The 15,444-nt window shown below is 47.6% G+C and overlaps 1 protein-coding gene across 1 annotated transcript; it reads left to right on the top strand.

Annotated features, from left to right (window-relative positions):
• Positions 1-338: 338 nt before the first annotated feature.
• Positions 339-13,207, top strand: Wdr87 (WD repeat domain 87). The gene is made up of 5 exons (XM_036202929.1): positions 339-410; positions 2,972-3,142; positions 3,844-6,713; positions 7,156-7,424; positions 7,917-13,207. Exons 1-5 carry the CDS (start codon positions 339-341, stop codon positions 13,205-13,207), a joined length of 8,673 nt encoding a protein of 2,890 aa, XP_036058822.1.
• The last annotated feature ends 2,237 nt before the right edge of the window (positions 13,208-15,444 follow it).

Genomic DNA, 15,444 nt, shown 5'->3' with positions numbered 1-15,444 from the left:
TCTATTTAACCCAGGATAGCCTAACACCCAATCATTATCCTGTTCTGCCTCAGTCTCCCAGGTTAGGGATGCTGCTCCATGGCAGAGTATCCTAGCATGCATGAAGCCCTGGCTTCCATCCCTAGCATTGCATAAACCAGGTATGAAGTCTTCTCTGCTATATAGGAAGTTCAAAGCCAGTTGAGGATGCATAAGGTCATTACAAAACAAAGCAAACCCCGAAACATGAGTCCATAGTTCTTGCCTTCTGACTCCTAGCCCATGAAAGCATCCCTCTTTTGGATACCCACAGATTTGCAAGCAACGGTCCAGAGGACGACCAGAGGAAAAATCAAGCAATGCCTTCCAGGCTCATTCCCAAATGGAATCAGTTTTTGCTCTCTGTGAATGAAGCCATTCAAAAAAACAAGGTAAGGCATGTGTTTTTTAGGACATTGGCATATTATTGGTTGGCCTCTATCTACCTTACGGTAATGAGCACTTCCAAAAGAGCCACATATGGTCCATGAAAGCGAGAAGAAAGCAGGGCAGACCACTAAGACAGTTGCCACCTCCACAGAAGTGGGTGGCACCAGTTTCCAAATAACTCTACAGACATAATGATAGTGGGACATAAACATTTGGGAGCATTGTCAGAGGAACCACCCTATGAGTACAGAAGTTTTCTGAAAGGGAAGAGCAGTTTAGACAGTGTTCTGTTGCTGTGAAGAGACACCACAACCAAGGCGACTCTTAGAAAAGGAAGCATTTAACAGGGGGCTTGCTTGTGGTTTTAGAGGGTGAGTCCATCTTCACCAGGGCAGGGAGCAAAGCAGCAGGCAGGCATGGTGCTAGGGAAGGAGCTGAGAACTACATGGTGATCTTTGCAGCAGGCAAAGAGAGACTGGGCCTGGCATATGCTTCTGAAGCACTTCCTCCGGCAAGGACACACCTACTCCTTCCCAAACTCTTCACCTGGTGACTAAGCATGCACCTATGTGATCTTCTGGGCGCCAGTGTCATTCAAACCACCACAAGGAATAAGGCATCAGAGAGAACATTTGCTAACCTCAGCTTTGCTATGGCCAGCTCTGTGCAAATAGGTCCCAAGTGCATGGTTCATATACATGTTTTATCTCTGCGGAATAATATACACCGTGTCTATGCTGACCCTTGGCCAGATAAAGTGTCCCCAAAGTATTTGTTCGGGTAGTTTTTTGGTTTTGTTTTTTGGTGGTTTTGTTTTTTGGTTCTTTGAGACAGGGTTTCTCTGTGTAGCCCTGGCTGTCCTAGAACTTACTCTGTATACCAGGCTGGTCTCAAACTCACAGAGATTTCTCTACTTCTTCCTCCCCAGTGCTGGGATCAAAGGCATGCATCACAATTTCCTGGCTTGTGCAGGTTTTTTTTTTTTGTTTTTTTTTTTTTTTAAAGATTTATTTTATTGTATGTGTTATGTTTTGCCTGCATGTGCATGCAGTGCCCATGGAGGGCAGAAGAGGGCGTCAGATTATTGGAACTGATATTACAGGCAGTTGTGAGCTACAGTGTGGGTGCTGGAACTTGAACTAGACCCTCTGCAAGAGCGGCCAGTGCACTTAACTGTTGAGCATCTCTCCAGCCCCTTAGTGGTATAGTTTTGATCTTTAATCATTTTACGCTATATGGACTTTGGAGGTGTTCTGTTACATTGCATGTGGCTCTAGGGTCATGTACTTGTTTGAGTAATTTGTGAAAAGTTGTGTCCTTTCTGGCCCATGCACCTTTTAGATGTGGAGATGTTACAGGATAGGTATGGCTAACTACACCTTCAGAGGAACATAATTTTCTCAATTTTCTCCTGTGCTTACACCATACAAGTTGGTCATCTAGAGCCAGTCCAAGTGTGGTTGGTTCCATTGTGTCTGGGGGTTTCTTGTAAAGTGTGTCATAGCTATGCACATGTGACTAGAACAGGGGTGGGGAAGGAGGGAGGGACATGCAGAGTTTGCTTTCTGTTGCTGTGATAAAACATTGACCAAAGGAAAGTTGAGAAGAATGGGTTATTCCGTCTTACAGGGCATCACCAAGGGAAGCCAAGTTAGGGGCGCAAGGTGGGTGAGGGAAGCAGAGACCTATGGAGGAACACAGCTTACTGGCTTCTCCCTTTGGTTTGCTCGGTTAGCTTTTTTCCACATCCTACCTGCCTAGGAATGTTCTGCTCTCAGTGGGATGGGCTCTAATACATCAATTAGCAATCAAGAAAATGCCCTGTAGACATACCCACGAGTAAATCTGACTGAGGCAGTCCTTCAGTTTTTGACTACCTCTCTTTCCAGGTGTGTAAAGTTGACAACCAGGATTAGCCATCACAGTATAAGTTAGGGAAATGCTGCAATTGTGACTTTGTTGGTGGTGATTTTGTTTTATCAAGGCAAGGTTTCTCTGTGAAGCCCTGGATGTCCTGGAATTTGCTCTGTTGGTCAGGCTTGCTGTGGGATGTTCTCTATGGTGTTTTGCTCTGATTGGTTAGTAAATAAAGTGCTGATTGGCCAGTAGCCAGGCAGGAAGTATAGGCTGGACAAAGAGGCGAATTCTGGGAACAGAAAGGCTGAGTCAGGAGACGCTGCCAGCTGCCGCCATGAGAAGTGAGATGTAAAGCACCAGTAAGCCACAAGCCACGTGGCAACTTATAGATTAATAGAAATGAGTTAATTTAAGATATAAAAACTAGATAGCAAGAAGCCTGCCATGGCCATATGGTTTATAAGTAATGTAAGTCCCTGTGTGTTTACTTGGCTGCGGGACTGGCGAGTAAGAGAGGTTGGTCCTGACTGTGGGACAGGCAGGACCAGGAGAACTTCAGCTATAGGTGGAAGGATCGGCCTGTCTCTGCCTCCTGAGTGCTGGGATTAAAGGCGAGCGCCACCACTGCCCAGCTCTTTTTTCTTTTTTTCCTCTTTAAACAATATGTTAGTGCCTAAGCATCAGTTTATGCCACATCTCTCCCTAGAAACCTTCAGTGGATGAAAAGGGTGACGTAGTTGTGCTGAGTGACCGATCCAAGATACTGTTCAAAGAATCTCGATATCCTCAGCCGATGCCGCGCATATGCCATTATTTCATCGAAGCTGACTTCTTTGCCTCCCTCTCCTGGGTGACGACCTACACAAAAGAAACACTGGTGAGACCACCTTCCTCCCTTCTCAGCTCCTCCCATGGCTATGCCCTTAAAGCTCTCAAAGGAAAAAGGAAGAACCACCCCTCGAATGGATAGGATCCAGATTCAGAATTGTCCTTCATCCTTTGTCTGTTTGCATTCTTCGCTTGGTGTAGACTTCATGATTTCCCTAAAGTAAGTTGAGGTTAGTGAAAGGATTCAAGGCTTCCTTCCTCTGTCCTCTCTCCAGCTCCCTAGAAGGTAAAAATTAGTCTAGCCTTCTGATAGCTCCTTAGCAAAACAAACCAACCAGGAAAACTGATGTGAGGCCACACATCTGTCATCCCAGCACTCAGCAGCCTGGAATGTTCCTTTCATATCAAGAGGATCATGAGTTCATGAGTGTGGGCTACAAAGCAAGACCCTGTCAAAAATAAACAAACAAATAAATAGAAGGAGGAGGTGGTGGTGAACCTGGTCCATACAGTGAATTCTAAGTCAGCCAAGGCTACATAGGGAGGCCCTGTCAAAAGAAGAAAAAAGCTGGGAGGTGGTGACACACACCTTTAATCCCAACACTGGGAGGCAGAGGCAGGTGGATCGCTGTGAGTTCGAGGTCAGCCTGGTCTACAGAATGAGATCCAGGATAACTAGTTCTACAAAAAGGGATGGCTTAGCTAAGTGTTTGGCTCTCGTCTCCTCTACTGTCTCGTGTTGTCTTGCAGGCTGTAGTATGGATGAGGAACAAAACCGACGACATGATTGAAAAGAGAACATTCCCAATGACTGAGGGACTGCCACCCGTCCAGTCAATAGTCCACACGGGGGCTCTTCATCTCATAGTGACCTACTGTGGTGACATGATTCTGAGGCTCTTTGGGGACCATTTTAGGGCATTTAAACCCATGTGTACTGTGCCCTGCCGTTTTGATATCAGCTGTCTCTGCTTTGATCCAGAAACACAGATGCTTCTCTCTGGCATTGTTGGGGGAGTGGTCACCTGGACTATTGAACAAAGTGGCAAGGGCCTAGAAATGATACAGATGTTTCCCATGCCTGGTGATGAGCTGGTCCAGAATATCATCCTGAATGGCCCCAGAGGCTGCCTTGTTGCTCTGTGTGAAACTGTGCTGAGAGTCCTTGATCGCAAGGGCTACCGTCAACTGGTCGAGGTACAGAGGTTCACAACCACTAATAGTGGCTCTCCCATCACCTGCTGCCTTGTTAGTCTTGATATGAACCTTATCTATGCTGGGAACAAGGCTGGGGAAGTCCATGTATGGAACCTGAGCAAGAGCCTGTCTCTCCACAGCTTTAGGGCCCATCCCTCATTAGTGGTATGTATACACAACCGGTTAGAGGCCCACACCCTGTTGACAGCTGGCAAGGAAGGCGTAATCAAGGAGTGGAATCTTACTTCAGGGAACCTGCTTCGGCGACTTGAACTTGGTGAGGTGCTCCACAGGCTGGAGTTTATCGACAACAATACTTTCTTCTGCCAGACGACTCATAATTTCTCCTTGCACTGTCTGCCCTGCTTTTATAGCCTCTTCAACGTCTGTGGTTCTGCTCCCCAGCAGTTACATCGAATCTACTGTAAAGACAACTGCTTCCGGATCTTGTGCACGACTGAAGACGGCCTGTTACGCTTTTTGTCTCCTGTAACAGGGGAGCTCTTGGTTATCACATGGCCTTTCTCAATCCTCGACCGGGCTGTGGATTGGGCCTATGACCCGGGGAAAGAGGAGCTCGTGGTGGCAACAGGCACCTCAGAGGTGCTGGTGTTTGATACCAGCCGCAACCCTTGCCCAGTCAAGTATCTCTTGTGCACTTCTCCAGATGTTCAGGACTTCGTCCAGTGCCTGGCTTATGGGAATTTCCACCTGGGGCGGGGCCTGGAAGGACTGATATTCTCTGGGCACCAGAGTGGTACAATACGAGTGCTTTCGCAGCACAGCTGCGCCAGAATCGAGAAAGTCCTGCACTTTGGCGCTGTGCTGGCTCTGTCGGCACTCTATGGAGGGATTTTGAGTAGCCGGGAAAGCTCTGTGCTTTGTTCCTATGGAGTAGATGACTACATCCAGCTGTCAGAAGCCGTGCTCACTGGGACCAGATTACAGCTGCGGACCCTGGCTAGCATTCTCAGCAGCTGTCACCTAAAGCACCTGGTCCTCTTACCAAAGGCTGTGGGTGCCATTACAGACACCAACTGCCTACGGCTCTGGAAGTTCCACGATTTCCTGTCCTTTGAGACCAGACAAGGCACCCGATTCATAGAGACATTGCCTCTGCACCAGTGCACCATCACCTCCTTTGATGTCTGCTTGCCCTTGAGTCTGTTTGTCACAGGTGGTTCTGATGGCTCTGTCCGCATCTGGGACTTCCACGGGAAGCTTATAGCCATGCTGGACTCATCGCTGCAGTTTGGCCCACTCTGCTTTGCAAATGACAGGGCTGACCTGCTTGTGACTTTCAACCAGAGTATTTATCTGGTGTCCTGCTTAGAATTGCTCCCCACATCTATGCTCTCTCACCTTGCCCTTATGAGCATAACAGATGACAGGGTAGAAATCCCAATTCCTTTTGCACCAAGCTTCTTCTTATCCTTTGAGACCATATTTGTGCCTAAGTATAGCTACCAAGATCAACGGAGACAGGACCTAGAAGGCCTGGCAAGCCTTGTCAATAAGCGGGCCATTGCCTTTGATCTTCTTGTGCCACATGTCATAGAGGAGGAAGACGATGGGAGCACTGTATTACTGAGTACTCCCCGGCATGATTCTTTGGAGGGAACTGACTCGCATAAGATTAGCAAGCAACCTCAAAGTCATTATGTGTCTCCTCCTCAGTTACATATGACTGCCTGGGATGGACTCAACCCCTATCAGATCATAAAATGCTACTTTGGTCAGGGAAAGAAATGGCTTCTTGCTCCTGATGGCTACATACCCAATTCAGTGATCCGTGCCCGTCTTTGGCCAGAGGGCTGCCCAATATTCCTACAGTGCAGCCTGCACTCACCGCAGCGGGATCTGGACTGGGAAAAGGATCGGCCCTTCTTCTGGCACAGCAGGATAAGAACTACAAGTAAAACAGAACGTGTTATGGAGAAAGAGGATGAAAGCTTCCTAGAAATGAGATTAACTAAGGACATCACTTACAGTGTCCTTACAGATGCAACAAATCGCAGTTGGCTGGGGAAAAAGATGAGTGAGCTAGCCATTAGTGCCCTGATTGAGGCAATTCTCAGCATTATGACCCATGCCAACCCGCTGAAATACCAATGCTGTATTGGTGCTTTAGGACAAATCTTCGCCGCTTACCAGGTGTCCCCAACCCTGCGCTCCGAGACAGCACACCGTCTGCTAGACGACACAACCCATTCCAATCCATTTATCCGAGAACTAGCCTGGGAAGGGCTGAAACGTCTAGGGATGATTACTCATCTCTTTGCTTTGCCTCTGGCCCAGGGATTAATGGACAAGGACCCGAGAGTGAGGAATAAAGCCATGACCCTTATGCCTGAGACTGGCATCCATTCAAAGAGCTCACTCTTGAACCTCATGCAGAAACCAGACCTTTTCCGTGATCTGCAGTGAGTTGCATGTGCTACCTTGGTTCTTTACCACCATCTTCTTTTCCCCACTCCAAATGTTCCCTTCTTTTTCTCTTCCTTTAGCCCTGACCATTATCACTCCCAGTGGAACCTTCTTCTCTTCATAACCCCTTTTGATTCCTAGACGCTCTCATGACCTCAGCGGCTCCGCTCTTGCTTCCCCATGGCTTTTCTGTCTCCTAACTCCCTGGTGTTGCAGCTCCCACCCTGTCCTCTCCGTCTGCAGCTCCCCCTGTACGGTGCAGCCTCATCGCTGCTCTCTTGGCTCCCTAGACATTCTTTCTCCTCATTTGGGCTTCTGTTTGGTGCGCTGCCCTTCTCGGTCCCTCTGCCAAACCCTTGTCTGCTCTGCAGCAGTCCTTCCCTCCTGTTCCCCACTGGCGCCTGATTCAACAGTCTGTTCTCTCCTTGACTTTCATAGGCAAGAGATGATCGGGGAGGAGTCCCTGGACCACCTTCTGGGGATGCGGCCCACAGACATCCAAATCCTCATTACTCAAGTGGAACGGCGGTTACATGAGAACCTGTCAATGTCCAAACAAGATAAAAAGCCCGATTTATTTTCAGATCTCCCAGGGTTTACTGCACCTAGTAAATCCGCTTCCTTGCTAGGTATCTCAGCTCTGGAAGAACCTGAGGTCAAGTCCAGCAAAAGCCAAAGACGGGTCCGAACAGCTGGTAAAAAGCATGGTATGTATGAGGCAATTGGGCCCATGTTTGGGTTCCTAAGAGGAAGGCTAGTTAGGACTAGAGAGGGCCCTAAGATGCAAGGTAGGGAGACGAATGAGAGAATTCTTCTAGGAAGGAACTATACAGATTCGGAAGGACCTCAAGTCCCTGCCCCACCTCGAATAAGGAGGTACAGCCTGGGAACACACCTACCAAGGAGAAGAATGCCTTTTTCTTTTTTTTCTTTAAAGACAGGCCCCATCTTTTTCTGTACTCTTAAAAAAAAAAAAAAGATTTATTTATTTATTATGTATACAGAAGAGGGCACCAGATCTCATTACAGACAGTTGTAAGCCACCATGTAGTTGCTGGGAATTGAACTCAGGACCTCTGGAAGAGCAGTCAGTGCTCTTAACCTCTGAGCCAGCCCTCCAGCCCTTTCTGTACTCTTGAGTAAGAGTTCCATTTACCCACCACGCTTTCCTCACTTCCATATCTTGATTTTTCCTGCAGCCCGGAAATTGTTGCGAGGTCTCAGAAAAGCAAAGGAGGCAGCTAAACAGAGGAGGCAAGAGGAGATAAGTGATCAGGATGAAGCCGAACAGGTGGAGGACCTCACAGTTGGGAGCCCGTTAAAGAGCCCCAAAGACATTGAAATTTCAGAGAAAGATATCTTAAAGGATCAAATTTCTGTAGCCATGAAATTGAAGAAAAAGCTGAAAATCCCAGACAAGAAAGCTCTAAAACTCAGCAAGCACAAGAAGAAAAAAATTGAATCTGAAGTTGTGGTTATAGGTGAGGAAATCTTGCCTCCCATAGTGGAACCTCCGCCCCTGAGGAGAAGGCCGGGAACTTCCAGGCGGGGAATTGGGGGGACTCCTGGTAGGGTTCTCACTGCAGATAATGAATGGCGGGATGATCTCTGTCGGCTCATGAACCTGAGGATAGCTGGTTCCCAGACTCAGATGATGGATGACCTAAGCAATGAGCTACTGGCTACTGCTAAGGAGGTGCTGCTGGAAAAGCACCCGAGCTGGGAACTCTTTAGGGAGATCTGCCCGCTGGTGGAGGAAGAAGAGAGAGGTGGGGCTGAGGAGGGATGGGAAGGAGCCTCACAAGAGGAAAAACCAGTTTTTCTTCAGGAAGAAGAGGAGGAGGAGGAGGAAAAATCAGTTTTTCTTCAGGAAGAAGAAGAAGAGGAGGAGGAGGAGGAAGAGACACTAGAAAAAGACCAGGAAACAAAGGAGGGGGAGAGAGGGACTCACAAGAAGGGCAGAAAGAAGGAAGTGGCTTTCCTAGAGCCAGGCGAGGCAGTCAGAGGCAAGGGGAAGCTCAGGAAGGAGGGGAAGAGAGCCAAGAAGGCGGCTAAACAGGAGAAAATGAAAGAAGGTCAGAAAGAGAAGACGGTCTCCAAGGAGGAGCTGACAGTGATTCTAAGATTAGAGGAAATGGCGGAAGGAGAAGAGGAAGTGGCCGAAGGAGAAGAGGAAGTGGCCGAAGGAGAAGAAACACCAAAGCAGGAAGAGAGAAGGCTGTCTTGGGAAGAGTGGAAGAAGTCTTGGGATGAATGGAAAAAAGTCCAGCATCAAAGGTCAGTAGCTTGGGAAGAATGGAAAAAAGAATGGGACAGGAAGCAGTTGAAAGAACAGGAGAGACTCCAGGCTCAGGGCCAGCTACAACCCAAGCCGCTGCCGGGTGAGGGAGTAGAGGACATGGACAAGAAGAGGCTGAATTGGGATGAATGGAAACAGGTCTGGGAAAAGACCTTAATGAAGACCAAAATGGAGATGGAGCTGGACATGGGGGAAGCACTGTTGGAAGAGTCAGAGGAGTCTGAGGCGGAAGATGAAGAAGAGCATCTCACAGAAGAGCAGAAACTGATCCGAGAGGCACAGAGAGAGGCCAGGGCACAGCTGAAACAAGCCCGAGCTGAAAGAGAGCGAGCCAGGGAGCAGAGCTTGCTAGCCAAAGAAGAGGGGAAGCTAGCACAAGAAGAGAGAAGGCTGGCCCAGGAAGAGAGAAGGCTGGCCCAGGAAGAGAGAAGGCTGGCCCAAGAGCATGTGAAAAGGGCTGCTGCCGGAGGCAGACTGACCGACGCAGAGATGGCCCTGTGTGAGAAGGAGGAGAAGCTGGCTCAAGAAGAGGAGCTTCTAAGTCTGCAAGTGGAGCAGCTGGCCGAGAAAAAAAGAAGACTGGCCAGAAAGTTGGAGAAACTGGCTCGTGAAGAAGAAAAACTCACAAAGAAAATAGCGAGAGTGGCCGAGGTGAGCGTGGTGCTGGCCCAGAAACTGGAAACCCTTGCCCAGAAGGAGCTGAATCTGGAACGGCAGGAAAAGGAGCTGAAGGAAGAGGAGAAGAACCTGGAATGGGACACGCGGGAGCTGGCCTGGAAAGAAGATGAGCTCAATGAGGAAGAAGAAAAACTGTACGAGAAGAGGGAGAAGCTGGTGACGGAGGAGAAGATGCTGGACTGGTACGAGGAGAATCTGACCATGGAGGAGCAGATGCTGGCCCAGGAGGAAGAATTGCTGATGGAGGAAGAGAGAGAACTGGCCCAGAAGGAAGACAGAACATCTGAGAAGGAGATCCTGCTGGAGAGAAGGGAGAGACTGAGGGAGAAGAAAGGAAAACTGGCCCAGGACAAGGAGGGAATAGCCCAGAAAAAGAAAGAACTTGGAGAAAAGAAGACCAGACTGGCCCAGGCAGAAGCAGCTCTGGCCCAAGAAAAGCACATGCTGTTTCTGGAGAGGGAGAGACTGGCGGAGAGGGAAGCCGCTCTCCAGGACAATAAAGACAAGCTCCTCAAGGGGAGAGAGCAGATACAGGACACGAAGCACAAACTGGGGGTATACAAGGAGAAACTGGGTCACGTAGCAAAGAAACTGGAGGAGGAGAGACAGGAACTACGGCAGAAGAGAGAGAGGCTGGCCGAAGCCGAGAGGAAACTGCAGGAGGCAGACATGATTTTGGCGGAAAAGCAAGCAAAATTGGCCCAGGAAAAAATGAAGTTCGTTGATGAAATGGAAGCGTTGATCGAGAAAAGCAAACTTTCCAGAGAGGAGGCTGAGATTGCCGAAGAAGGAATGGCACTGACCGAGGAAATGAAGAAGCTGGCTGAGGAGAAGATGAAGCTGCCAGAGGAGGCGGAACTGCCCTCCAGGAGAGGGACTGGAGAAGAAATCCTGAAGCAGAGAAGGCTGACTGAGCATGTTGTCAACCTAATGAAGAAGAGGGTGTCACTGGAGGAGAAGATTCTGGTATATGAGGACAGACTGTTGGCTACTAAGGAGAAGAACAACGCCAGAGAGAAGCTGGAGCTGTCCAGAGGACAGAGGATACGTGCCCATGAAGAAAGAAAGTTAGCCAAAGCAGTAAGAATGGGTACAGAGAGAGGTGTTTCCAGAAAATCCTTAAAGTCACTTCAAAGACTAGTCAGCAAAGAAAGGAAAATGACCCAGAAAGAGACAAAGATAACAAAGATAAAACGGTCACTGTTGGTTAAGGAGGACAGGCTAAGTAAGGAGGAGAATCGACTCAATGTGAAGGAGTTGGATGCTTCTGAAGAACAACCAGAAGTAATCAAGGATGAGAAGAAACTGGCTAGAATGCAGAGACATCTGGCCAAGCAAATGAGAAGGCTGAACAGGCAGGAGCAAGGAGTGGCTGAAGAAGAGAGGGGATTTGACTATCAGGAAGAGTTCTCAGAGGAGGACATAGACCTTGAGGCAGAGGAAGAAGATCTCAACTTTGAAAAACTGTGGGGAAGGAGAACAGTCTCGATGGAACCTCTTCCTGGAACTGGGAAGTTTTATGATCTAATAGAACAGGTAGTCCATAAAGAGAGCTTTTCCAAGGAAATGGAAAGCCTGTTAGATGAAGTAGAGGTAGAGCAAGAGGGTTCATCTGAGGAAGAAAGGGAAGAATGGGAAGAAGAGGAGGAAGAGGAGGAGAGGGAGAAGAAAGAAGAGATGGAGGAGGAGGAGGAAGAGAAGGAAATGGAGGAGAAGATAGAAAAGAGAGAAAAGAAAAAGGGGCGGAAGGTAGTGGGGCAGGAGAAAGAGAAGAAGATAGAAAAGGAAGAGAAAAAGATGAGAAAGGCATATGAGGAGGAAGAAATGGAAGAAAGCATGAGTGAGGAAGAGATGGAAAGTGTGAGTGAAGAGGAAGAGGAAGAGGAAGAGGAGAAACACGGACTGGAAGAAGTGAGGGAGGAAGAGGTGGTGTTCAAAGGAGAGAAGCCGAAGCTGCCACCGCCAGAAAGGAGGACACTCCTACAAAGAAGGGAACTGTTCCCTCCCATTGGACAAAGACTCTCTGAGCTCAGAGGGAGTGCTATGAAGCTGGGGCCACTGAAAAGCCCTCTTGAAAAACTGACCCCAGTAGCTGATGAGGTGGAAAGGAAGAGGTCATCGCTACTAGAAGTGAAGAAACAAACGTTCGGGGAAGAAATGGCTCCTGTATTTGAAACGTCCACAATATCCCTAAGGACAATGTTGATGGATAAACAGAGGGAACTGCTGGAGAGATATAGACTGGAACCTCAACACCTTTTGGATGCAGAGTACGAACCAACAGCCGTGATGAAGCCATTCACATCTCGAGTGGTGAGAAGGGCCGTACAGACTCACAGAGTCCAGCACGAAACATCACAAACTAAATGGCTTGTGAAGCATCATCTTCCTGCAGGACAAGCACCGGGACAGGTGCCTCTCCCCGAAATCTTGACAGAGGAACAACATCCAGAGGCAGGCACCTCAAACTTAGAGTGGGTATACAAAGTCTTAGAAGAGATGGCGGCAGGAGAAGAGCTTCCTAGAGACAGTTTCCACAAATTGTGTCAGCTCCTCAGAGACCTCACCTCAACGGGAGACCTGGAGTGGTTACACCTGGCCCTACTTGAAGCCATCGTGCATCGCCACAAGCAGATTGTGGACTCTCGAAGCACAGTGACTTCCAAGCCTAGCAGGGAACCCGTGAGCCCCAAACACCTGAAAGTGATCCCACCTATAAAGGGAAAGGAAAGCTGGCAAAAACCTTCAGCTGTCCCCATACCAGGGTCCCCACTAGCTACCAAGGGGGTTACAGACCCAAAGGCTATATACTGGCATCTTCTAGGAGAGCCATACAGAAGTGCACGGATGCAGCATTTATCCAATGTTCTTGAGGAAATGGAGACACAATCTTTTGATCCTACCACAGGAGATATTTTGGCCGGTGCCCATTCTTCCATGAACAAACAAACCTTGGCACTGATGTTTCAAAAGGACCTTGGGGATCTTAAAGGTAAAAGCAGGTATCCCAAACTGCCTAAGTTGGAGAAAAAGCCTCTCTCAAAAAAAAGGGAAGAGGTGCCTCCATGGGAGACGTTTGTGGCGCTCTACCATGTTTTGCAGATGCTACAGCAGCGGTATGCCAAAGACATGACTACTTGGATGGAAAAGTTTTACCAGCTCATGGACCTGTACCAGATTAAGTCCCCCCGAATCCAGAGGCTGCTGCAGGACCTGCTACTGAGAAAACAGCCCCAGTCCCAAGAGTTCATCTCCAAAGAGACTCTCAAGGCCATGGAGCTAGTACCTGGGGAGCGGCTCTTATACTGCTTGGTTTGTGGTGGCTCCCATCCCCCACAATTCCCTCTGGAGTTCCAGGAAGTGATACCTCTCCCTGAGCAGAATAACGTGCACACCATTCGTCCCAAAGGCATTGCCAAGTATGGGATCCTTGAACTTGCCTGGAAGAGCCTGCCCCAAGCTGATATTCACCTCACCAAGAAAGCACCCAACGTTATGGTTCCCACTCCCTAACTTGGGACAGACTAAATGTCAAGAGTTTCAATTCTCAAATGGAGAAAGGCCTGGTCATCAGAAACTAGGCCTTTATCTCCAAGGCCCACACAGAGGTAGAGCCAGGTGGAAGTTGTCGTTTTTGATTTTGTTTTGTTTTGTTCCCCCTATCCAGCTCTAGAAGCCAGTTTCTGTATGTGGAATAAAGAGAAGATTCTTATTTGCAATAAAGTTTGATGTATCTCTTTAACCCAAATGTTGTTTCTCCAACATCACCAGGGAAACCAGTCATGTCTGAGAGTGGGAACTTCCCCAAAGCCAGTGGTGTACACCCGGTAAAGGTGAGGAAGCCAGAGAGACTTGCATTGTTGTCTTCCTTCCTCACCTCCCACAGTTTATCCTAAAGAATAGAGGAAAGGAAATTGACAAGTATTGACAATTGTGGGGAAAGACGGAATTTAAAATTAGAAGACTGAGAGCCAGGCATGGTGGTGAACACTTTTAATCCCAGCACTCGGGGGCGGTTGTTGGGGGTGGGCAGAGGCAGGTGGATCTCTGTGAGTCCCAGCCCAGTCTGGTCTACAGAGTGAGTGCCAAGACAGCCAGGGCTACATAGAGAGACCTTGTCTCAAAACAAAAGGAACAAAAAAGTAATTTGAAGACTGAGCATTTTCCCACTTGGGGGAAATTTGGGGGCATGGAGTAGGACATGACTCTCCTCCCTATTCAAGCTCTGCTTGCTAATGACTTGAGATTAAAATAGCAAATGTCTTAAGGTTTTGCTTTCCTGTTGTTTCTGAGATAGGCTCTCACTATGTAGCTGGGTCATTAGGCTTGATAGCAAACATTTTTACCTGCCGAGCTACCTCATTGGCTCCCTGAATAGATAGATACTCTTTTAACCGCATCATTAAAATGAAAGCATCCTACGGCATCCTAGGTTAAGGACCATCTGAACAGCATTAGATATACCAGTTCTGATGAATGTTGGGATCCCATCTATCCCATGGCTCTAGCAGCTGGATCCAACAGTGAGAGACTCAATGTGCACCCAGGAGCTATCTGTCTGTACTCCTCTAACTCTGAATTTTAACCCTTTGCTTCTCAAACCTTGACCTCAATGAAGTCTGTAACCACATCTTGAAAGCCTCTTCTCTTCACCAATCTAGTACACAAATGAAATGCCCTCTAGTTGGGCATGTGTTTCAAAGAGGAATGATGTGAAGTCCTTTGTCACCTGCTTTGTGATAGTGCCTGAACTGACAGTCGTAATTCATTCCTTCCTCTCTAGTGGTTTTAATGAGGGGATCCCACTGGTCTTCAATGGCACCTAAAACAAACATCTTAATGGAATGCTGAGAACTCTTGACACTCTACAGGTGGCACATGCTCTATCAAAACAGAAGTAGATATTGACTGGACAAGGTTGCTCTCACATCTAGAATCCCATCTCTTGGGATATGAAGGCAGTAGGATCACCACAAATTCAAGGACAGCCAGGTTACATAGTGAGTTCAAGACCAGCCATGGTAATATAGCCAGACACTGTCTCAAAACTAGTACCTAGGTATAACAGGGCTGTAATCCCATTTCTTGAGGATAATGGACTCAAAGTTATTCTTGGCTATACAGAGAACTTGAGGCCAGTATAAACTTCATAAGCTACTGTCTCAAAAAACACACATGCATCATACAGAGAGATAAAAGTAATTTTAAAAACATGAGTAAAACTGTCACAAACATAAACACATTTAAGTTGTAGTATACATACTAATTCTGGGGATTGATCCAGGAGTGCTGACATGCAAAGCATACATCCTACTCCTATGCTGCACATTTCTAGCTCCTATGTTAATAGTTTTTAAAAGGCTTTTATTTTATAAGTGTTTTGCCTTTACATATTTATGTGCATGTGAGCCTAGTGCCTGAGGAGGTCGGAAGAGAGCCCCAGATCCTCTTTAAGAAATAGCATGTTGAACCATCTCTCTAGCCCCTGGTTTGAAATGTTTAATAGCTGCATTGTAAAAAGCAAACCAAGTATACAATTTGCTGATAATCATGCATGTATTTGGTATGGATGATTAAAAGTTCTTATTAGCTCAATGTGGAATTTAAAAAAAAAATGAGACCACTGCAATAAAGAACACTTAAGACGTAACAATCTCGTTTATGGGTTCTGAGCCAATAAAAGGAAACTTGATCAAGAGTTTTGCCAAGGTCTGAGTTAACAGAAGAAAATGAATTCCCCAGGGCTGGTG

The sequence above is a fragment of the Onychomys torridus genome, chromosome 1, assembly GCF_903995425.1.
Source record: "Onychomys torridus chromosome 1, mOncTor1.1, whole genome shotgun sequence".
Classification (NCBI taxonomy): Eukaryota; Metazoa; Chordata; class Mammalia; order Rodentia; family Cricetidae; genus Onychomys; species Onychomys torridus.
The sequence above is the reverse complement of the archived record's forward strand: the minus strand, read 5'-3'. Positions and strand labels throughout refer to the sequence as shown.

What these genes read in the sequence shown, in the direction of transcription:
- Wdr87 (XM_036202929.1), top strand. Translation starts at nt 339, where the DNA reads ATGCCTTCCAGGCTCATTCCCAAATGGAATCAGTTTTTGCTCTCTGTG. An exon ending in AAGCCATTCAAAAAAACAAG is followed by an intron (nt 411 to 2,971) that starts GTAAGGCATGTG and finishes ATCTCTCCCTAG; the next exon opens with AAACCTTCAGTGGATGAAAA. An exon ending in GACCTTTTCCGTGATCTGCA is followed by an intron (nt 6,714 to 7,155) that starts GTGAGTTGCATG and finishes TGACTTTCATAG; the next exon opens with GCAAGAGATGATCGGGGAGG.